Genomic DNA, 24,588 nt, shown 5'->3' with positions numbered 1-24,588 from the left:
GGCAAGGGTTTGTTGTGGGAGTTTGTTAGCACTTGGAAATAGCCATTAGGTGTGTAATTATGTGCTGGGGGTTGCTGTGCTATCCACAGGAGAGGAGTCGTCATATGGATTTAAGGGTATATCTTAATGTGACATAATATAATTCTTTAACATATTAATGACGGTTGATATCCCGCAGTAAGGACCAAGCATTTGGGATTTTGCTGTGCTACCACCATTTTGATAAAATAGTTGTGGGTTGAAGTGGGTGTGGTTTAAAAAGGGGAGTGGCCAAAACTGGCTTCCATTAGTGGCCCTCCACCATGTATGGTAGCGAAATTCCGGCCCTCTGCACCGCAGAAGTTGGACAGCACTGCCTTAGGGTATAAACCCACGGAGCAAGTTAGTTGCCTGTGATAGTTCGCTGTTATCAAGGGCTTGTAACTGCTCCAAAAAGGCTTTCCACTGGCAACAATAGGAGTTGCCGATGGAAAGTCCTTCATATTGCTTTGGTTTCTGAAGTTACACAAAGTTTCCTCCTGCAGGCAACTTTGGGCGACTCTGGAAACCAGAAGCAATGCGAAGGGCTTTCCACTGGTGACTTTTATTGCTGCTGGTGGAAAGCCTTTTTGGAGTGGTTTGTCACCCACAATAGTAGAGGTCTATCGCGGGGGACTGAACTGCTCCGTGGTTTCTTACCTTTAGAGAGGTGGCAGATGGGTAAATTGTCAAGAATGTAAATCGTAGTGGGATGGCATCCACGTTACTTTGGTTTTCCAAAGTCGCCCAAAATTTTCCTTGTGGGGCAACTTTGGAAAAACCAAAGTGACGGTCTGCCATCCCACCGGTGACCGGCAATTTACATTCTTGTCGGTGGGATGGCGTTTCAGGGAGACTAGTCACCCGCGGTAGCAAAGATTGATCAAGGGCAACCAATCTTCCCATCTGCCACATTCCTTAGGGGTGAAAATTGCTATTCACTAGTTATGAGTGTAGACATAACAAAGCAAAGGGAACCCTGGAAATTACACTTCATCAAGGCAGGTGGTAATTCCAGGGCTCATCTATTGAACACGGCACAAGTACAAAGGAGTGTATAATGAACAGTGTTAAGACAATAGCAGTTTTGTAAATGAGCCGTACTGCTTGCTGTGCCTACTGCTTCTTCGACTGGAAATACAGATAGTGCTAGATCTTTAAACTAACTGGACGTGTCGTTGTGCAAACTAAATTTTTTAAGTAAAAAAAGCACCATCTAAAATATGGGTGGACGGAGGCTTTGATCTGGAACCGTTTTAGACCGTCAGTCTTTCCTATTTTGACTCCCCATATTACGAATATTAATAAAATTGTATTTCCGCTTGAGATGTCAGAAAGCGATACACTGAATTGAAAAAATAATCGCACAACCTGTTAAATAGTTTACTCTCAGTACAGGCACTGTCCCCTGTTTTAAAGCACTAATGTATATCTTGCTAGTTAAGCGACTCTCGCTAAAGAAGCGAAAAGCCTAAATCGGCCAAACGCCAGCACATTACAACTACAATACCCTCCATATTATAAGTCTGCGGTTAACGCCCTCTCTTCTAACTATATCGCTATGTCGAGGTAAGGCAGGCGAGTACTAGAATAGGAAAACGTATAGTTAAAACGAGTGGATCCCCGTTATACTATAAAGCATAGGTAGGCAAAATGTATGAAGTAGCAGCCGATCCTGCACTGTTTAGCCTCACGACCATTGGCCACAGCCCACACTTATCATGGCAACCAAGGAACTAGACTTGATGGCGCATCTTTTGGAGACGTCACAGCGACGGTAGTTTCCCATTGGTTCGCGCCTGTGAGTCCCGCCATTGAATGAAGTGACCGTTGCTTCAGAGAGAGCTGTATCGAAGACGCTACTTTTTAGAGTACTACTATCAGTTTGGCGGGAATATCCAACCGGAATATGGCTACTGCTACACCAAGCCGTTCGGGGACCTCGTCTATGCAATCTCCTGCCCGGGGAACATCTACCCCTCTTTCACCAACTCGCATATCTAGGCTTCAGGAGAAGGAGGAGTTGAGGCACCTTAATGACCGGCTGGCCGTCTATATAGACCGCGTGCGCTCATTGGAACTGGAGAATGACCGGCTTATGGTGAAGATTTCCGAAAAGGAGGAGGTTACCACTCGGGAGGTGAGTGTTTAACGCCTATCGTGTAGGTTTATGGGGGCATGAAGCTGTTGTCTTGTGATACTGGATTTGAAATAGGATTTGGAGGGAAGACTTGTTATCAGTTTCACTACCCTGGAACCCCGCCCTTTTGTTTCAGTGGCTTATAGAATGTGTTCGGTTTGCAAGTGATGTCTAGATGTACTTTGCGCTTTTTGAGTGACTCCTCGGAAGAATAGAGGGAAATAAAATCAGAAACCTAGTTCTGCGACAGGAGGGCGGGCCTTGGAGGTGTCCCTATATTACCGGCTTCTAGAACTGTGTTGATTGGATAGGGTATTTCGTTCGTCAGGAAAGGCGCTTTGTCTTGTGTGTGATGAGGGACGGGCGATGTTTAATTAGAGGCTACTACATACGCGATAGTTCCTATATAGAGAGAGAGAGAGAGAGAGAGAGAATAGCTTGGCTTTTGGTCGGTATGATATACGACAAGTAAATCTAATTATATTCCATAAACGTCGCGAATCCCCAGTAAGCTGCTTTGCTAAGTGACACCTCATCCGTGCGATATTATTTTCATTAGCCTAGAACCAAATCTCTTCTCTGCACGCACGCCCGGTATTTTGAGCACTGAGTGGTAGATGTATACGTGTTTTTCTGTAGAATGGTGAAACGATTTGTTATTATATTGCCATTATCAAAAAAAAAAAAAATATATATATATTTTGTTTTTTTTTTTTTAAATGCGAACAGCAGTTGGACTATGACGCTGTTAGAATAACATATATTTAGAAAGGAGTAAATACTGTTTTATAATGAAGCGTGCTGTAATAGTTGAAGTAAAATATATCAGTTGTTCTTCTGTATCACAATTGGGGCTCTCCACAATAAAATTCACCCGCATTCTTTTGATTCCTATGGGATTTTTAGGAGCATATTTATCATATTATGAACTTTAAAACAGTAACACTACACTTTAAAACAAAACAAAGTTTATTATTTCCAATGCAAATGGTATATAAAGATATACCGATACTCAGTGCTCTCGGTGGGATGTTTGTGTGTAATCTTCAGTGCTGTTAAAGAGTCCAAATATATGCAGCTCCCCTCTTAAACAACCCCTTTGATTGGGTCTCAAAAATGTGTACAGATGCGGGGATGGAAGCGCATGGAAAACACAAAAATAAAATAGATATAGTGCAGATTGTAAGAGCAAAGATAGACAATGGTGTGATGTGTGCACGGAAAATCCACACCCACTTGTGCTGACTATATATATCTGTGTTCCCAACCAGTAGTTTGCGAGCAACATGTTGGTACCCAACCCCCTTGGATGTTGCTCCCAGTGGCCTCAAACCATGTGATCATTTTTGAATTTCTGGTAAAGGAGGCAAGTTTTGCAGCCATAAACAACAAGTATAATGCCAAACAGAGCCTTCTATGGCCTGCCAGTCCACATAGGGGCTATCAAATAGCAAATGATAGCTCTCATTGGCACCTCCAGGAACCTTTTTCATGCTTGTGTTGCTCCCCAAAACGTTTTCGATTTGAATGTGGCTCGCAGTTATAAAAGGTTGGGGATCCCTGATATATATGCTCACCAGATATCACTGGATAAGGGCCATAATAAATAAGGTTGAAATTTGATTGACGGTAGAGCCAGGATTCTCAATCGGATATGATAGAAAAAGAGAACCAGAAATAGTGTAATAACGTTTATTAAAGGAACAGTAACACCAAAAAATTCAAGTGTATAAAAGAAATTCCAATATAATGTACTGCTGACCTGCACTGGTACAACTGGTGTGTTTGCCTCAGAATCCCTACTATGGTTTATATAAAGAATGCAGCTGTGTAGCCATGGGGGCAGCCATTCAAAGGAGAAAAGGCACAGGCACTTAGCAGATAACAGCTAAAACACTATTGTATTCTACTGAGCTTATCCGTTATCTGCTATGTAACCTGTGCCTTTTCTCCTTTTTTCCAGCTTGAATGGCTGCCCCCGTGGCTACACAGCAGCTTATTTATATAAACTATAGTAGAGTTACTGTAGCAAACACACAACTTTTACCAGTGCAGGGCAACAGTACATTATATTTCTTTTACTTTAAAACTCTTTATTTTTTTTGGTGTTACTGTTCCTTGAAGAACAAAAGCTGCACAATGCAGACTACTCACAATTTGGAGAAGTAAAGATGGCATAAACTCAATGCGTTTCGCGTGCTTAGGCTGCTAGAGAGAGGGGACCTGTGGACCTCAACCTAAGATTAAGGAATGTAGCAAAGAGATAACAGTTAGGGCTGTAACAGACAGGGAGATTAGTCCCCGCATGACAAATCTCCCTTGTTGCAAGCGACTAATCTCCCCGAAATGCCATCCCACCGGCTAGTATATAAATCACCGGTGGGATGGCATACGTGAAGTTTCCGATCAAGGCAACTTGGGCGATTTCGGCAAATTGCTGCGCCGCGTATGCCATCCCACCGGCGATTTACATTCTAGCCGGTGGGATGGCATTTTGGGGAGATTAGTCGCCTGCAACAAGGGAGATTTGTCGTGCAGCGACTAATCTCCCCGTCTGTCACAGCCCTAACAGTTCTCTGTCTTCGCTACATTCCTTAATCTTAAATTGAAGTCCACATGCCGCCCCCCCCCCCTTGCAGCCTAAGTTGATGGAATTTAGATGAAGATAAACATTAAAAGTCAGGCTAAAAAATCAGCAGCAACAACTGACTGAAGCCTAGGAGGAGATGTGGAGAATCGCAGCGTTTTAGAAGTTACTTTTTAATAAAGCATTAAAATAATAAAAGGCACACATACATGCTAAATTACATCAGCCAATATAATCTCAGAATTTTTACATCTACACTTCTTCCTGGTACATCATTTCCTGTCAGGTGATCTCTGATGGTGCACACAGACTATTACAAAATAGTGGCTCAAGGTAAATTATGTAATACAAATATTTACACACACATTTGAGTTTGGTAAGTTTCTGTATATGGGGCTTCCCAACAGCTGCACAGTTGCTATCTGGCTGTTGGCAGGATTGGATTGATTCTTTGGCCCCTGTAAGCAGAACAACAATGAGCTTGTTTTATGCATTCCAAAACAACCTGACAGATAATACAACATTGGAAAAACCGATATCCAAGTGAATTCTAAATATTAAAGTATGGTTTTGTAAAGTACTAGCAAACGCCCAAATAAATGCAGTACATTATCTAAGCAAATCTAATTGTGCCTGGGTACATGCCTTAAAAAAATACATCATTGGATTAAAAATGTAACGTATTCTAGTTTACAGTGAAGATCTAAAAATGAATCGCTTTTCTTCCTTTTTAATTCTGTAGTCTAAATTTTTGACACCTGTAAACATTCTCAAACCTGTGCCTAATAAAAGTTCACTTATCCAAGTGAGTTTCGCAAAGTTTTTAATTTATTATATTTCAGGTTAGTGGCATAAAGAACTTGTACGAATCAGAGCTTGCTGATGCTCGTAAGGTTTTGGATGAAACAGCCAGAGAGAGAGCCCGTTTGCAAATAGAGTTGGGAAAATTCCGATCAGATCTTGATGAGCTCACAAAAAAGTAAGATGGAAAAATACTATGTTATATTATACAATCTGCAATTGGTATTTTTATTTTTTAATTATCATTTTTTCTGCAGCTCAAAATTCAGTTTTATGGCTTACCAATTCAGCATTTAAAATCGGTGCTTACTTCTAATCAGTGCTGAAGAATTTCCTGTTCATAAAATAGCATATTTTGATCCTAGAGTGAGTTTTCTTTTTTCACTTTCTAGGGTTTATCACTATTGCTTATGATCATGTGAACACTTTCTCACTTGATAGTTGCTTTGCATATAGATATTTAATAAAATGAAAGTGGTGTAAAGGTAAGCCTTTATTTTTTATGAAAGGGACAATGCTTTCCTTTGCATTGCCTTGGCTCCTACAGAAACCAGACTTGGGCATTAATAAGCTTCAGCCTTTATTTATTGCTGTCAATGTCGGTAACATTAGCTTAGAAATTGTCTACACTGCATTATGCCTAGTGGTAGATTTGAGAATAGAACCAAGCAGGAAAGGCTTTGTAGTATATGAAAAGAGATGAACTGAGATTGCTGCCACACACCATGAAATCCTAATATAGTTTAAATGTCTGCACTGTCCATATCTTCCTAGTGTCCCATTAGGCTGATGCCACGTGGGGCCTCTGAACGCCTCTGCTGGCATCAGCCCCCTACGTTTGCCTGCACCCGGAAGCGTTGTGTAGGCCCGGGTGCAGGTACATGTAGTGGATATTGGCAAAAAAGTGAGAGTTTGCATTTAGAGCCGATATCTGCTGTGTGCCTGCACCCGGGTAGACACATTGCTTCCAGGTGCAGGTAAGCTGGGATGCTGATGCCAGCAGAAGGGCTGCCAATGTTTTTCCGCAGGCCCAGAATCAGCCCCGTGTTGCATTAAAGTTTGTATTTTAGTGCCAATAGATTGATGCACTATATATTGAAAGCAGATAGGTGTAATTCCTAGGTTAGCCATCATGTTTAAAGTTATAAATCTGTAATTAAAACTTAAAAATATGGTTGCTCATTACTCTGTCTAGCAGAAGAGACCATGTTGACTTTTAGAAAGTAGTGACTGGGGCACATTCAGTAGATACTGAAAAAAAGACTTGTGATTTTGCAGCTGTTTTACAGGCAGTGTTTATACTTTTAATCTTGTATCTCTTGTTCTCTTGATCTCTAATCTCTTGTTCTCAGATGTAAAGTATTAGCCTAGGAAGTTGCCATTTTGCAAACAGTTTGAATTGGCCAGCTGAATCACACAGTTTGAATCAAATTACATAGTTATATAAGATTGTTATATAGCATTCTAATTTCAACATATTAAAGCTCTCTAATCTCTGTATTGACATTAGCAATACACTTTACTAAAGCTTTTACTAAAATTATATGAAGTAATGGCCACATCTGGTATAACGGGTAGATACTGTATTGTTAACAGCTTTCTTCCATACTCCCACAGCTACAAAAAAAAAGATGCTGACCTGTCAACGGCACAGGGGCGTATTAGAGATTTGGAAGCTCTCTTTCACCGTAGTGAGGCAGAACTTGGAACTGCACTGGGTGAGAAGCGCAGTCTGGAGGCAGAGGTAGCAGATCTTCGTGCCCAGCTTTCCAAGGTATGAAGACATTTGTGGACATTTTTGCATGTGGTTAAAACTCACTTACTGAGACCCCACACCCTGCCTGGGATCAGAATGATTACTCTTTTAAGTAGGCATATATTTGCTTTTAATATTTTAGTTATTTGCTAATTTGTTTCATTATTACATTCTCACTTGATTTGATTCTATATAGTTGGGAAAATAGTCTTCAGTTCAACATGCCTTGATTTTGTTTCCCATAACATTTAACATCAATAAAGGTTATACTGACTGCCTGTCTTGGAATAGCCTCTCCTATCCTTCCTGTTGCCTTCACTTAGGGGTACATTCATCAAAGTACGAGTTTGAATCTCGAAATGGGTAAAATTTGGATTAGATACGATAATTTCTGACGATTGGAAATGTCTTCAAAATGCTTACAAAAAATCATAATAGTCACAATAATATCGTATTGGCTGTCCGAAAGTCACAAAATGTTCGTATCTGAATGATAAACAGCGGGAAAACCTTTCTGACTTTGAACCTTCTGTGCATGATTTTGGAAGCCTCCCATAGGACTCAATGGCACTCTGCAGCTCCAACCTGGCCCAAGGAAAGTGACTATACCGAAACTTTAATGAATCCAAAACTTTAATACTTGTTGCGACAAATACGTTTTTGTTGCATAAATTTTGTTGCAAGGTACAAAAAAGTCATGCAAATTAATGAAAAAAACGCAAAAATACGCACAGTTCTATAAATTAGAAAAACTACGTTTTCTGTATTCGGACTCGATCGTACTTTGATAAATGTGCCCCATAGTGTTATAATCCCATTACAAAAAATTAGCAAGGGGATATGGCTTAGCAGGATTTACCACTATTAACCTGGTTAGCTAGTTTTTGCTACAATAAAAGCAAATACGCTTTCTTCAGAGGTTTATCTAGGAAATGAAATTCTATGATGGAAATAATATTTGTCTCTAAACGTTGCATTCAGCTCTTAACTGCTTGTGCATATTTTCTACCAGGCTGAAGATGCCCATGCTGTTGCAAAGAAACAGCTGGAAAAGGAGACCTTAATGAGAGTTGACTTTGAAAATCGCATCCAGAGTTTGCAGGAGGAGATGGACTTTAGAAAGAATATTTATGAGGAGGTAGGTACCCTGTGAAATGTTGTCTTTTGGTAGACTGTTAAGCATTATGGATGTTGTTAATTGGAAATGCTAGTTACTGTAGTTTTATAAACCAGCGTAGTTACAAACTAAAATCTGAAGACATAATAGTTATGGGATCCATTATATCCAGAAAGCTCTGAATTATGGAAAGTCCATCTCCCATAGACTCCATTTTAAACAAATAATTAAAATTTTAAATAATAAAACAGTGTACTTGATTCTAACTAAGATATAATTTAATCCTTACAGGAGGTCAAACAATCCTATTGGGTTTAATGTTTGAATGATTTTTTTTTAATAAGCTTAAAGGAGAAGGAAGGTCATTTTGGCATTTTAATGCCAATAGATTTGCCACATTAGTGCCACCCAGAACAAAATGTTTATTCTACAGAAACCATAACCCATAACCCAGTTTTGGAAGCTTTCTTGGTTTGCTTAAGATAGCAGCTGCCATTTTAAGTAGCTTCCTTCCTGCTCCAGCTCTAGGCGTTATAGCTCAGATCACACATTCCTAAGGGAGGGGGGAGGGAGTTCTTAGCATTCTGGTGGGAGCAGAAGAGAGGAGAGAACTATTGCAGACTATGGCCCCGGAAATTAAGGGTGTTTCTGCGAGAGGAAGTCAGATGCTGGAACATCATTTACGGAAAAACCCCAGGTTCTGAGCATTCTGGATAAGTGGTCCCATACCTGTAACAAAGTGTTATTAATACTTCACCACTACTTTTTTTTTTTTGTTCAGGAGTCCCGTGAAACAAGGAAGCGTCATGAACGCCGTATAGTAGAAGTGGACAGGGGCCATCAGTATGACTATGACTCCAAATTGGCACAGGCATTGGATGAACTCCGAAAACAACATGATGAGCAAGTGAAGATGTACAAGGAAGAACTAGAACAAACCTATCAGGCCAAGGTGTGTAGCAGAAACATCCAGCATCAGTAGCGCTAACAGTCTGAAAGCTGCCACCTTAAGTGCATTTTTGCTAAAATTATACTCTCCTTTTAAAGTAAATAATGGCAAGTTGGGAAGGCGAGAAATAGTTAGTCTGTTCTAATTAAACACTGCATGGTTGTTCTGAATAAAACTATTGGTTTTGTTTCAAATAGACCAGACACAGAGTTTCTTTTAACCATTTATGTTAAAATTTTTGCAGAACCTACAACACAAGCACACATTCAGTGGTCCCAGTTTTCCATTAATGCTTGCAGAGCCACTGCGTGTTTCAGGGTCAACGACCAGTTTTTTTTTTTCCTTTAAATAAGTCCAGCTTTTGGAACTTCATATTAATCTAGATGCAAGCAACCAAAACCCCCAAACTGCTTGCTTGTAATCCCTTCAAAAATTGTAATCATTTGTGGGGGTTTTTTTTTGTTTTTTTTAAAGGGTATCCATATTTGCTTATACTGTCACTATATACTCTTCATTGCTTTGTTCAGATTATATATATATATATATATATATATATATATATATATATATATATATATATATATATATATATATATATATATATATATATATATATATATATATATATATATATATATATATAATAGAGAGAGAGAGAGTTATTGTATTAAATATTTTTGCTAATGTTGCTACATAACCACCTTAGTTTCCCCCCATAGGAATGAGTATAGATTTCTTTGCATATAGCTTCAAAAGGTGCTAGTGTCACTATTGTGGGCTGACACAGGATTTATACTTTTTGTTTGCTCACGGATTCATTTATTTGGCAGCTTGACAACATCAAACGTTCTTCTGACCACAATGATAAAGCTGCCAACACTGCCCGAGAAGAGCTAACTGAGGCACGCATGAGAATTGAAACACTTAGTTACCAACTGTCAGGCCTGCAGAAACAGGTACAGAGAAAAGAACTTTTAATATGTGTATCGATCAGTCAGAAATTTCTTTTTGACGTGTTCAGAAACCTTTTAGCATTTTGCTTTTTGTGTTTAAGCCATTTATGTCATTTAGGCAAATGCTGCAGAAGATCGTATACGTGAGTTAGAACAGTTGCTAAGCAGTGATCGTGATAAATATCGTAAGCTTTTGGACTCCAAAGAAAAAGAGATGGCTGAAATGAGGGACCAGATGCAGCAGCAATTAACAGAGTACCAAGAGTTGCTTGATGTCAAACTTGCACTTGATATGGAGATAAATGCTTACCGCAAACTGCTGGAAGGAGAAGAGGAAAGGTAAATATCAAACATAAGTGCACATTACTTGAGTTAAGATTAGTTTTGTCTAGGATCATGGATTATGCTGAACTGATGAGGGCCATCATGCAGTGCACATAACCAATCTTGTGCCAGTATTCTAATATGCTACTTTTATTTACAATTATTTTTTTGTTTTGTTTTAAATTTAAAGGTTAAAGCTTTCTCCGAGCCCCCAATCACGAGTCACTGTCTCCAGAGCTACTTCCAGTAGCTCTTCTGCTACGCGTACCTCAAGGAGCAAAAGGAAGCGTGTTGAAGAGGAATATGAAGAAGGTGGGGCAGGCACAGGCTTGCATACTGGCACTTCCCTTGGTTTAAGCCACATCACTGCCAGTGAGGGCTCTAGCCGCACTGTTACTAGTGGCCAGGGCAGTAGCACTCGATTTCACTTATCCCAGCAGGCTTCAGCTACGGGAAGTATCAGTATTGAGGAGATTGATTTGGAAGGAAAATATGTCCACCTGAAAAATAACTCCGACAAGGTAATTCTTTAGTAAATGTGTTAATAAACTTGTCTCTGAAAGGTGCTCTGGCCTCTGCCATGTGTATTATGTGAAATATTTATAATATAATGCCTCTGACAAATTAGCAAAAAATTCACACCATAAACCTCTGTATGTGCTTTCTTCTGACCTATTCATAAAATCATAGATTGGGGGAATGCTCCAATTTAGAATTTGGATTGTTATTCTACCGAATCCTATGCCAGAGCCCTTAAAGTCATGTTACTTTAATGTTCTGCACAACTGGACACTTTTTTCCCCCTCCAGTCTCAAGTTTACATATGAAGTGGTTGATGATGATGATGATGATCAATAAAAAAAAAAAAAATGAGTTGAGACAAAATAAAGTGGCCACAATTAGAGATGGGCAAAGGAGCCTGTATTCATTGAAGCAATAATTTTTTTAAGTGATCTAGTTTTCATAGTAAAAAATATGGCTGGGTAATATTTGCAAGGAATTTAGGGCTACTTTGCATAAACAAAGTGACACGTATGTTTTCCCACCATCAATAATGCAAATGTTCAGATCTTTACTGCGGGCAAATCTCTACACCTGCCATAACCCTTAGAGAGAAATCTTATTTGAGGGACAGTAAATGAAAATGTTAACTTTCATAAAGCTTGTGTAAAAATGAGATGGCATTTTGAAGGAGAATGAAAGGAAGAATCACATAGATGCGGTGATCACCGCATCTAGTTGCTTATTTTCTACCCTGGGACATGTTCCTCCTTTTCAAAAATAAAAAACTGGCCTGGGGTGCTAATCTGTCCCTTATTATATTGACTGAATTGAGTTTGGCTGACTATCAATTTAGTGCTTAAAAACCAAGACATTTTTGTGTTGAATACAGGGTGTATATATTGTTAATTTTAAAAGTTGCATACTAATGTTTCAGTGGTTAAGCTTTTCTGTTTATTACATAGATTTAAAAAAAAAAAAAAAAAATTGTTTTTGCTATTAGGACCAGTCTCTGGGTAACTGGAGGTTGAAAAGAAAAATTGGAGAGGAGGAGGAAATTGTTTACAAATTCACTCCTAAATATGTGCTAAAAGCAGGCCAGTCTGTTAAGGTAAGTCAATGGTTTGAAAGCTATTCTTGTATCATTGATATCGTACTGCTAGTGCCATATGACAAAGCAATCTGATTTCTTTAAGATCTACAGCGCTGATGCTGGTGTGGCTCACAGCCCCCCTTCCATTTTAGTGTGGAAGAACCAGAGTACCTGGGGTACAGGCAGCAACATTAGAACATACCTGGTTAACACTGAAGAGGAGGTCAGTTTGAGTCTTTATGTTTTTGCAAAATCACATTTTTTCATCTTTATTGTATTCTTTTGAATCATGTAATACTGAATTTTGTGGTGGTGCTTTACCAGCTAGGTAGTTAAACTCTGATATTCTTTGAGACAATAGGATGTTACTATATTGATATTTTATACATCTGTGTACCTTGATTCTCATTATATTAAATATCAAAAAGCAGCATGCCACAAATATTCATTATGCTAAAGTAGTCATCCAGTGCTGTATCCCATTTATATTAGATAAGTTATTGAGCTCTTTTGGGTTGATAAACACATCAGTGTAATACTCAAGTGCAAAAAAAAAATGCAAAAATAAAAATAAATTAAAAAAAAATAAAAATACTGCAATGAATGCAACTCTGAACACACAGAAACAGAATATAATTGATTCAGTTAGCAAGTACGCTTAGGTGTGCTCGTTCCTGCGTCTTAATCACACAGAAAAAAAAATTTAAGCCCTTAACACAACTCTTGTAAGTTTGACATCTGTAGCTGGGTGTAGGCATTTAAGGGTTTGTTGTGGGATCACATTTTTGCTGTTATAAAAATTAAACATAATACGCACACTTTCAGTGGTAAAGTCAGAAAGCAAATGTCTGGGATAAGCTCTTCTTATTGTAAAGGGGAGTATATGAATGACTAATAACTTTGTATGCCTTAAGGCAGTTGTTAGACTACTCCTTTGATGGTTCAAACTTTGGTCAATGCCTTCCTCATAGCTGATGGTTGCAGATAAAGGAAAATGTTAGGGGTCAAACTCATTTGGGAATCACTGTTTTAGGAGATGTAAAACATTTTAGTATTAATAAATTCAGTTTTCGGATATATAAAATGTTAATTATTGTGGGGTTTTTCTTCATCTTAAAAGGAAGTAGCTGTGAGAACTGTTACAAAGTCTATCTTAAGAAATGTAGAGGAAGAAGAGGATGAAGAAGCAGACTTTGGTGAGGAAGATCTCTTTCACCAGCAGGTAATACATTTATATAACAGTTACAGCTTTCATTAAATAAGCTACATCTGTATACCAATATTGTTTTGGATATAGTGTTAATTGTGTGGCACAGATGAACTGAAAAGGAGATTCGAATAAATTTTGCAGTATGAAATTAAAGGGGGCATTTACAGTGATTTTTCACTTACTCTAATATGATTATATATGTTATAAAACTGAAGGGAGCACATCTTTTAGCATCCCTTTCAGATCAAGTTTCTCTAAAAATCATCTCCAGCTCTGTCCCCTTTCTTTTTCTTCTAGATGTCTGAGTCTTTATACTCTCTCATTAGCATATAACCTGATGGTGATAGTGACTGACAAGCAGAACTATTAGCAGCCCAATTCCTACCTGTCTCTGCACCCAGCACCCTGAATAAACTGTATCAGTCTTTCTGTTAGAAGTTAGAAACTTTATGTAAGTTAGAAAAGTTGCACTTTTTTCTGATGCTAAAGTTCTATTGTGTCCCATTATCAGCTATTATATCTTTATTCCCAGCTCTTTTATTTTCTCCATTAAACTGTTTTTGTATGCTGGGGCCATCCTGCTGTCAGCAGTAACTCCTTTAACTTTAGTCATATTTTTATGTAATCACATCTGAAGGCTGCATGCAGTTCTTGTTCTGTAACAGCAGAAGGAAGCACCTCACATGAGGAACATGCTTTTTTTTGTAATTAACCAGTAGCATGAATCAGAAGGTGGTCCTCTAGCTGTCACGGATAAACTAAAATACCTCCAGCCAAGAATGCAAACATTTCTTGTTTTTTATCAGGTAGGTGGGCACCTGCTCACCTAATTCCCTGTCACATTATGCAAAAGCACATATCACAAAGTGGCACTCCAGCTGTGTCTGAATAACTTCTTCCTGGCAAGAGAGCAGGCCGTTCTTGTTAACAGCTTGGGGAGTGGGTGTGGCCCTTCATGTGTCAGAGCTACAAGTACTTTCAGATGGTCAGTTCTACAGCTGGAGGACCACCTAGTTACAACAGGACATTAGGAGGTGGACTCATTGGCTCATTCTAAGGTTGAAGGGTGTTGTGGATGATGGCAGGTGAGCCATGCCATTGTGTGAAAATGCTACTGCTTTAATGGCGACTGTTATACGCAGCAAATGTGCCAGTAAGTGCTCGAAATGGGACACAGCAACTGGGTTCGGGCCAACAACAACATTATAACCGAGTCGAGCTCTTCTGCCTCTCCCCGCTCGCGACCTTACTGAGCCCCGCTTCGGGTCTTGCAGGGTCTATTTATAGGTGCGTGCCTGCCCCCTCAGTTATGTCATACAGGGCTGGTTCAGTTCTATAAATACATGCGAAGTCGCGGGCCAGTTCAGGTGCGGATGTAGGAGGGGCGGGTTTATGTCCGGTGCGGGTCAACAAATAGTCGCCCTGCAAATCAGTAGTGGAAGGCCCCAACTAACCACCTTGAGACAATTTAATAAGGCTGGGGTCAGGATTTCAGCTGTTACTGCTGAATTCTGAGGTTACTTGCAGTTTTGACCACTTCCTGTGGGAGAATGAAAAGACATTCCCAGCTATTTTGTCAACCTAGACACTCTGAAAGGCTATCTATGCAGCTCTCCTATAACATTTCTAAGAGGTAAAACGACTTTTAACCTATTTTTGTTCTAGGACACTCTACATTTAAGTGTAGACAAGGTTATTTGATGTTACCTTTTTATTGTGGAGCTTGCCTGTTTTGCCTCTTGTCTGTTTTGTATTTTAATTTGTTTCTTTTCATCCTTGTACAGGGTGATCCAAGAACAACATCCAGAGGCTGCTCTGTCATGTAAACAACATTCATAAGTTCCTCCATCTTGTTCACTTCCAGAGCCATTGAAATCTATTTTTATATGCAGGTTCAGGTTATGTCTTCTGTATTTTATGCCTTTCATTTGTTAAGCATGGGCTTAAGGGAAAATGAAGAGTTGCCTAATGCCAGAAATAACTGCAAAGTTTTTTTATTTTTTATTTTCACTTGTAGTGGTCAAAAAGAGTCCTGCTATGTGTTTTAGCATTTAAGTTGTAATATGGCACAATTTTACCTATTCATAGAAGACAAAGGTTTTAATGATTACTGAGAATGTGCTGCATGAATCATGTTGAGTTTAACATATGAGGTGGCTGTTTGTAACACTAACGTTTGACTTTTATACAGAGTTGGATAAAAATTGGCTGTTTAGTAGTCCATACTAAAGGCGATGTACAGATGTAACACAGGAATGTAACCATGTTAATTATTTAGGCAGTTTAACAATGCAATCACTTGCAGTAAGCTAGTCTTTTCTTTGCAGTAAGCTATCCTTTTTTCATAGAAACAAAGGATTATTAAGACCTGTCCTTGATTAACATTTAGGCACATGTTGCCTATAGGTGCACAATACCTTGTCACTGTTCAGCCAATTCCCACTTCACACAGTCTATGGCAATCAATTACCTCATATAGCATCTACCCACTGAGTAACAAATCTCACTGTGGTAATGCTACTAAAGGACAGTTAATCAAACATGGTCAGGAGCCCAATTTGGAAACATTAGAAACAATTCGAAACATTTGTTTCTAAAACAGGCCATTATAATATTTGGTACATTTACTGAACATGCAGTATTTCTAATTATGAATGGGTTGCTATTAAAATTGCAAGGTGGATTTCAACATTGCAGGAAAACAGAATCTTGCTTCTGTCCTTCAAATCACTGTTTATATACTTGAGAATGCAGGAGAGTACAGTAAAGCACCAAAAAACATTTTGTACAAGGGGTGCATTTTTAATAACACATTTCATGTTTGCAAGATTTCATCTTATTTGTTTTTCATTCATTTATTTCATTTGAAGGATCATTTTTGTTTTTTCTACATTGACATAGTTTTGTGTTTTAAATACTGACACTCCAGATTTGCACAGGATTAGCTTTCTAAATCTTAAATATAAATAAATAAAAACAGAAAAAAGAAAAGAAACGACATTGCACTACATTAATTTTCTAAAACTGATCCCATTTTTTATTTATTAATAATCTGTCATTGGCACAAATGAGGAATGGTGTTTGTTTGGGGTTGATGCTGGGGAATTTGCCCGCTCCACACCTAGTTTCACTACTCAGAATGTAGCTGTGCTGCTGAGACACAGGTCAGTGATGGGACTGGGAAGGCAGGGGTTCACTTCTGGTAAACGATAGTAGTAAGGGGGAAGCTTTTTTTTTTTTTTTTTTTTTTTTATAATAAAAATCATGTTCTATATTTAAAGTTCAAACTTGTCATAACTTTAAAGGTACAGTATATACCCATTTATCAGCATTAGTTCATTCAAGAGGATTTATGCTGAACATACATTTAATCTGTTATATGGTTCTTTTAGTCTATATTATATTCTTGCACTCAACTAAAACCTGAAATTTAGTGAAGCTACATTCGTCTGTTTGATTTTTACAATGAAAAAAATAAGCAGGACAGGAAGTGTGCCCTCTTCTAACCAAACCTCAAACTGCTCATTATACAAAGGGCTCAAAGTATGTTTAGCACAAGCCCTATTCATTAATTCAGTAATTATTAAAAAGGTCCTATATTACCTCTATAAATAGTACACTGCCATTCATTTTTGTAACCAGATAAGTAAAACAATATATTTTTTCCATAGTTAAAAACTAGTTTCTATAGAAGCCAATATAATACGTAATATAGTAACCAAGTATTAAATTAGTTGGTGGTTTTTTTTTTTTGTTTTTTTATTTAATTCCGGTTTTGTAGATGCTTTTTTTTTTTCTGCTTACATCTGCACGTGAATAGTGTTATATCTACTGCACTGCCAGAAGTCCTGCTGTTCAAAACTTCAGCATGGGGCAGAGAAGTTATTTAGCTTTATAAACCAATGAAGAGTGTTCTCTTTGTTGTGCGTACAAAAAATTATTTGGGGTGCTGCATGCTAAAGCTGCTGAATTTACAGAAATAGTTTTACAGATTTATTACTGTACTGGATCTAGCTCTAGCTGTGGTGATTATGAAGTCAAATCTAAAGTTTTTGATATTTACTATTTTAACACTGACAGACCATTACTTTTCAGTGGCAGAGAGGCAATTCATATTTATGTAGCATTTTTTGATTTTAAAAAGTAGCCCCTTAGTTGCTTTGTCTTTCGTAAACTTTGCACCTTGCTTAAGCTGAATATTATACAAGAACTGATAGAAAAATGGAAAACATCCACCTTAAATTGTTACTTGTTAAATGCCTGTGGTTTTTGCATAAAAATATGAAGGGTAGATTGAAATGCTCAACAGTTGAGCATTTGAGCAAAAAAACATTACAATATGTCCTGGGAAAACTCATTCTGGCTTAAGTCAAAGTGTAATTCTTTTTTAGTAATACGTTTACTTTGTGGCTTCTCACCTGCAAATACATAAAGCCGTGAATGTATTGCCGTACATTTCACGGCTGTTTTGACAGTACACCTAATAACACAAACTGAGGTGTATAGCAAAGTTTTTGAGCCTAATCCTTTGTTATAGAAGTTGTTGGCTACATTATATGCACACTGGATATTTGTTTCTTTTTTTGTTTGGAAACATCTAAAGCTCTAATTCCTTTTAAGGATGCAGTCCTTATTTCCCCTACATGAACACCTGCTGCACAAATGTGACATCGGTATATGTATTTAATGGAGTACCCCTATCCAAAAACCAATTAAAGTTGTCTTTGAAAACTTATGTTAGTTTTTAATATTCAAAATTTATATAACTGTGTATTATAAATCCTGAGCGTCTGTTATATTGACCCTTTCAAGATATAAGCAAAATAAAGGCAGGGCTCTTTCTGTGGAATGCTTTCTACACCAGTACATTGTTCAATGGGACCTAATATGAGGCTGCATCCTTTTTAGGGCACATAGGCACACTGATTTTATTTCACTGTGAATGAAGCAAAAACTGTGATACTGCTTTATTTCTATACATAATTTTAAAGAAGCTCTGTATACGTTTTTATATAATTGAATTTTTAAATATAACTTTGGCTTAAGCCTGAATGTTTCCCTATGCTTTCAGTGATGTCAAACTTTCTCAGATATTTTTACTTTAGAGCAGTTTATTTCATAGCAAAAAGTGGTGAGAACCAGAGGGTTTTTGTGCTTTGTGTTTTTTTTGCAAATATAATCTAAACTATACCTGTTTTATGTAAACTGTAAGTGAAATTGTATAATCGTTTATGGTCTTGATAAGAAAGTATGAAACTTAACAAAAGAAAAAAAAAAATAGTTGACAGCCCTTACAAAGTCCAGACCCTTCAGCTAACTAAACTACTGAGGATGCTTGTAAGCAGAGAAAGTTTTTCCAGAATTGCACAATATAAAGTGACTTTAAGGGTTGTGACACACAAGGAGATTAGTTGTGCCGCAACAAATCTCCCTTGTCGTGGGTGACAAATCTCCCCGCAATGCCATCCCCCGGCTAGAATGTAAATTGCCAGTGGGATGGCATACGCGGTGCCACGATTTGCTGAAGTTTCCTCTCAAGGCAACTTTGGCAAATCGCATTGCCGCGTATGCCATCTGACCGGCGATTTACATTCTAGCCAGTGGGATGGGAAATTAGTCACACGCGACAAGGGAGATTTGTTGCGTGGCGACTAATCTCCCCATGTGTCACAGCCCTAAAAGTGATTGTTAAGAGTGTTTAGCTTTTTTTTTTTTCTCTCTCTCCCTATTTCCACTGTCTTACCCCAGACTGGCAGGTAATTTCAACTTAAAATATTTTCTTTAATTGGAGCTCTTGGTACAGATCATTTTGGAGATGCTATACTGTATTGACTTTATACCCAGACTTAAGTCCTGTTTAACGGGAGTAACCTTTGTAGTAATTGTGTAAGTAGTGTGTAATATTGTCCACACTCATACATCTTAGACTAAAAGCTAAGATGATATAGATATATATTATATATTTTACACACTTTTTTTTTTTTTTTTTTTAACTTTATTTGAACTGAATAAACTTGAGCTCAAATTACCCATATATGTTCTTTGTATTTTTTTTTTTATACTTTGATTTAACTTTAGAATAATCCTTTTCTATGCCGTATAGCTCTCCCCTACATGTTTCTGTAATTTAAGTGTCATTTCACACATTTTAGTTTTTTGTTTTTTTTTTTCCCCCTTTACATCTAAAGGTTTTATTGTTTATCAAGAAGCTAATAAAGCATTAGCAATCTGCCAGAATACTTAATAGTAATCAGTGTATTATGAAAAAATATAATCTGCCTACAAATAAATTACATTTGTATACAGATGTTTTGTGTATTACACGCTAACACAGATTATGGTATAGTTTCATACTTTCTTTAATAAGACCGACTAAGATTTCTTATTGATTACAACTACACTTAGACATATTTTCAAAGCCTTCATATTAAAAGTGTGATTTAGGCAAAAAAAATTCATAGTAAATCTAGATATTACTCGTGTTTATTAAATGTATGCATGCCAAATGTGTCTCCTTTTTTCAGTTATTTGTAATATGTGTTAAGACTGGAAAAAAGACTTTTTGTACAACACTTACCAATAAACATGTTTTTGCATTATGTTGTATTGTTAATGATTATTTGTGTGTTCTTTTAAAACTACAGTGAAATTAAATCATGAATGTGACTGCATCATGGCTAGAAACAAACAGTTCTCTAGTTTAGCATTCGAAAAGTAGGTTTTATGATCTAATTTACCTTAGCAACCAGGCAGTGGTTTGGACATCAGACTGCTAGATATATAAAAGAAGGTCTAAACAGTTACTTGGCCTTTTAGGCCAATGGTCTACAGGGAGATTTGTCCCCTGTTGTTAATTGCAGGTACTAGGGGTGACTAATCTCCCCTAAGTGCCTTTCCACCAGCAATATAATGAATTGCATTTCCACCACATTGGGCCATGAGCCATAGAGCTACTCAAATTTCATTATAGCCCATATTGCAGATAGCAATATTCTCTTCCGAGAGGTACTGAAAAAAATTGTCCAAATATAAAGATGTGAATTTCTACCAGTTTTTAAATGTTTGAGATCTTGTAGATTTTTTATGTTGCTAGAGTCTTTAACTTATCTGTCACTTCATTATTTTTCAAGGTAATCATTACACTTGCCAGACACCAACCTGTCAGTATTTAAAAAGCCATTTTTTTTTATATGTAGTTGGTCCTCCTTTTGATGTTATAACATTCTATAATAGGAAGGCTTTCCGATGAGATTTTGGAACCATTCAGCCACAAGAGTAATTAGTAAAACTGCACTGGCGTGATCAGATTTTTATGTACAATTAACAACTGCTTTCTACACTTCATATTTTAGCAAATTTCTATTAGATTTTATCAGCTTTATTGCCCAATTAACTCCCTTCTACATCGTTAAAATGGTTGTTCACCTTTTGAGTTAACTTTTAGAATGATGTAGAGCAGTGATACCCAACCAGTGGTTGGCGAGCAACATGTTGCTCACCTAACCCTTGGGTGTTGCTCTAAGTGGCCTCAAAGCAGATTCTCTTTTTTGAATTCCTGGATTGGAGGCAGGTTTTGGTTGCATAAAAACCAGTTATACTGTCAAGCAGATCCTCATTTAGACTGCCAGTGCACATAGGAGCTACCAAATAGCCAATCACAGCCCTTATTTGGCCCCCTCATGAAAATTTGTCACACTTGTGTTGCTCCCCAACACTCTCTCAACATTTGAGTGTGGCTCACTGGTAAAAGGTTGGGGATCCCTGATGTAGAGTGTGATATTTTTAGACAATTTGCTATTGGTCTTCATTTTTTATTACTGGTTTTTAATTACTTTTTATTACTGGTTTTTAATTTACTTTTTGTTCCGCAGCTTTCCAGTTTGAACTTCAGCAGCTATCTGGTTGCTAGGGTCCAATTTACCTTAGTAACCATGGAATACTCTTAAAGAGTGACTGATATATGAATAGTAGGGGGGCTGAATAGCAAGATAAGCCATAAAAAGTAACAAAATTGTAGCCTCACGGAACAATTGTTATTTGGCTGCTCTAGTCAGTGACCCCCCCCGTTTGAAAGCTGGAAAGAGGCAGAAGAAGGCAAATAATATTAAAGTTAACTTAAGTGAACTTCCCCTTTAGAAACAAATACATTTGTTAACATGCTCTGTCTTCCAGAAAGCTTTACAGTTTGAATTTACTGGGTAAATGCGTCCTACCTGTGCCTGCACCTGAATGAATGAGATACGCGCGGGTGCAGGCACATGTAGCTGAAATTCGCATAAAAATGCGAAAGAATGCAAATCTCGCATTTTTATGCGTATTTTGGCTACATATGCCTGCTGGAGCATATCTCATTCATTCATGCCATGTCTAACATCAGCCTCAATTCCCATAAACTTACTTTCCCCCACTACATTTTCAAACTGCAAGCCTTTAATTGCCAGATTGTGATGGTAATCCCTAACTGGAATTTTATCCACTTTACTTTAGCCTAAATTTGAAATAAGAGCAGTTTTAGCAGATCTGTTATGCTACACGTGACCAAATGGGTGAGTCCCCTATTTCGAGTCTGCTTGAAGGACAGGCTTGAATGGCCGATAGGGTAGTGCAAATATATGAAATGAAGATAATACCGGTTTGATTGCAGTGAAGAATTCCCAATTTTAATTTTTTTTATTGTTTTAACTGTTGAAAGTTAGAAGGAAGAGAGAAAGAGGAGGAGGGGGAGCTGAAGAGTCTCAGTCTTCATTCTGTGGAAGTTGCAGGAGAATCGAGCCATGGAGTCCGTATACCTTCAAACTTGTTTGTGCAGCCTCTGGATAGATAGGTAGAAGAATTCCCAATTTTAACGCAGTACTCATAGACACAGAACTATTTGGAGACATTAATATGCCCTTCCTCATTATAGAGATCCCCAACCCTTAAATATCCTCCAGTGTAGTGACACCTAGTGGATTAAAAATGTAAAATAAATTGCAATTTGTCTAATCACTACATCAGTCTAATGGAGTCCTGTCCAGTTCCCCTAATTTTAAAAACTGGGAAGGAATTGACCCAGATAGCCCTCCCAAAAACAGGGTTGTCCCGAAATGTTTGATCCTGCTTTATGTCAAGAGCAAAGCATTTAAATTGGGAATACCCGACTGCGATCATAGAGGTATTATTGTCATATTGTGCTTATACGCACACTTGTGGTGGCAGAGGCCAGTTCAAATACCTGGAACAATTATCACTGTAGGGTTGTGTGTCAGCTTCTTAGCCATTTTTTTGGTTTGTTCCCAAAAGCAGACACCATCTTCATACAATGACGTGGCGATTGTACAATCACTGATCGCCGCATCATAGCCCTGTCCCACTGACGTCACGGTCCCCCCTCCTCGCTGTCCCCTGGCTAAGAAAGCCAGCAGAGGTGGCAACCCTATCCCTACTATTTGGATACAAAATACTTAAAAAGAAACAAAAATTTTCAAGCAATGTCCCCCCATCTATACCTTGTTATACCTAGTTATACCTCCATCTGCTCCAGCCATTTCGGGACAAATGTTGGCCCTTTTAAGACTACCTGAACAAAATTCAGAACAGCTTTTAAGTATGCTGTGCCTGTTATATCTGAAGTATTTATCTGGTTTCTTTTGGGCTTCTGTTTCATTAACTGTAAACATGGTTTACGTTCAAGAAACCCTGGTAACACTGGCAATTTGCTTTTATTAACAAAAATGTACCCTTTCCAATATATTTGCATGGAAAGGTTGCACTGCTTAGATCATAAGCAATCTACTCTCTCCACAAGTCAGGGGGGATCGCTGACACCTTGCCTGTAAAAGATGCTGCCTGCAGAGGAATGACGTTAGAAGGAAGGGGCATGTCCAGAAGCACTTGTGTGTGACTATGTCAGATTTCTCATCAGGAAGGGGAGGGAAAAGGCTGCAGAGAGACAGAGAAAATGGGTATTAAGATCAGTTCAGCCTTACCTTTCTAGGTAAATATGTTAAAAGCGGTTCATTTTCGTTCGAAAAATTGCAGATATGATTTAAATTAAAAAAAAAATGTTTATTTAATTAAAGTGTTTTAAAGGTGGACATTGCCTTTAATATGCACATGTATGTAATAGCCATGTTCCATTATCTTTCACAGATATATATATAATAATTGAAACAGGCTGTCTGCCTAAAGCATAGGTGTGTTATTAAACCAGCAATTTGGATCAGGCCTGGATTTGTGGGAAGGCCACAAAGGCCTGGGCCTAGGGCAACATACCTCCTAGCCTTATCTATAATTTTTTGTTTGTACAGACACCCATATAATTGGAGACTGGACACCAGGTGCGTAACTAGGGTACACCAGGCCCCCATTCAAAAAAATATTTGATAGAGCTCGGCACACACTTGGACACCCCCCCCCCCCCCCCCCCGCCCCCTAACCTGCCCAACCCACTAAGCGCCCCACACTGGAGTCTCCCGCCCACCGCAAGTAGGAAAGTGGCTGTGAAGGGGGGGGGGATTTTTTCATTTTTATAGAGGTAGCAGGCCCCGCGGTCTGGGCCCCCCTGCAACTGCAGGGTCTGCTTCCACTTTAGTTATGCCACTGCTGGACACGCCTGAGATTGTGACAGTTATTTGAATCTCCTGTGCCCAGTCCTTAGTCAAGGCTAGGTAGGGTCCCTTTATACCCGACCCCAGGACCAAAAGGCTCCAAAGGGCAAGGGTCTTCGAACTCTCCTTTGCCTCATGGCTAGGGAGAGTCCCTTTCCCCCAGGTTCAGCCAAAGCTTCCCCTCAGGTTTCTTCAAGGCCAAAGTCCTGTCTTTTGTCAGGGAGAGACAGGAGCCTCATGGCCACACAGTCCTCCCCTTGGTTTGTGGGGCATACCCTTCAGGCAAAAGGCCGGGGCAGAAACTGTAGGAACTACATGTTTTACACGTTATTATTTTCTAGATAGCTCTGTCTTGGAGGCTTCTTATTTTTTCGATACAAGGTCTATTACTATAAATTCGAATAAACCTAAACTAATAACGCTACATGGTATAATAAACTACATTTACCGTGATGCCTTGCTTGCAGTAAATACGAAGTTCCGGCTCATGCGTAACAGGAAGTTTATCACACGTGTGTGTGACTTTGAGCTGCTGCCGGTCACAGTAACG

The 24,588-nt window shown here is 38.4% G+C and overlaps 1 protein-coding gene across 1 annotated transcript; it reads left to right on the top strand.

Annotated features, from left to right (window-relative positions):
• The first annotated feature begins 1,719 nt into the window (after window positions 1-1,719).
• On the top strand, window positions 1,720-20,048 carry lmnb2 (lamin B2). Its single transcript, XM_002940039.5, has 12 exons — window positions 1,720-2,158; window positions 5,588-5,724; window positions 7,164-7,320; window positions 8,315-8,440; window positions 9,201-9,371; window positions 10,199-10,324; window positions 10,440-10,660; window positions 10,836-11,166; window positions 12,150-12,257; window positions 12,343-12,462; window positions 13,360-13,461; window positions 15,234-20,048. The coding sequence occupies exons 1-12, from the start codon at window positions 1,928-1,930 to the stop codon at window positions 15,273-15,275; spliced, it is 1,872 nt and encodes a 623-aa protein (XP_002940085.2). The 5' UTR covers window positions 1,720-1,927; the 3' UTR covers window positions 15,276-20,048.
• Window positions 20,049-24,588: the final 4,540 nt, after the last annotated feature.

This window comes from Xenopus tropicalis, chromosome 1 (assembly GCF_000004195.4).
Source record: "Xenopus tropicalis strain Nigerian chromosome 1, UCB_Xtro_10.0, whole genome shotgun sequence".
Lineage (NCBI taxonomy): Eukaryota > Metazoa > Chordata > Amphibia > Anura > Pipidae > Xenopus > Xenopus tropicalis.
Note: the sequence above shows the minus strand (reverse complement) of the source record. Positions and strands in the feature narration are given on the sequence as shown.

Excerpts from the sequence above, each read along its gene's own strand:
- lmnb2 (XM_002940039.5), top strand. The coding sequence starts at position 1,928 with ATGGCTACTGCTACACCAAGCCGTTCGGGGACCTCGTCTATGCAATCT. Across the intron at positions 5,725-7,163 it reads CTTGATGAGCTCACAAAAAA|CTACAAAAAAAAAGATGCTG; the intron begins GTAAGATGGAAA and ends ATACTCCCACAG. Across the intron at positions 12,463-13,359 it reads TGGTTAACACTGAAGAGGAG|GAAGTAGCTGTGAGAACTGT; the intron begins GTCAGTTTGAGT and ends TCATCTTAAAAG.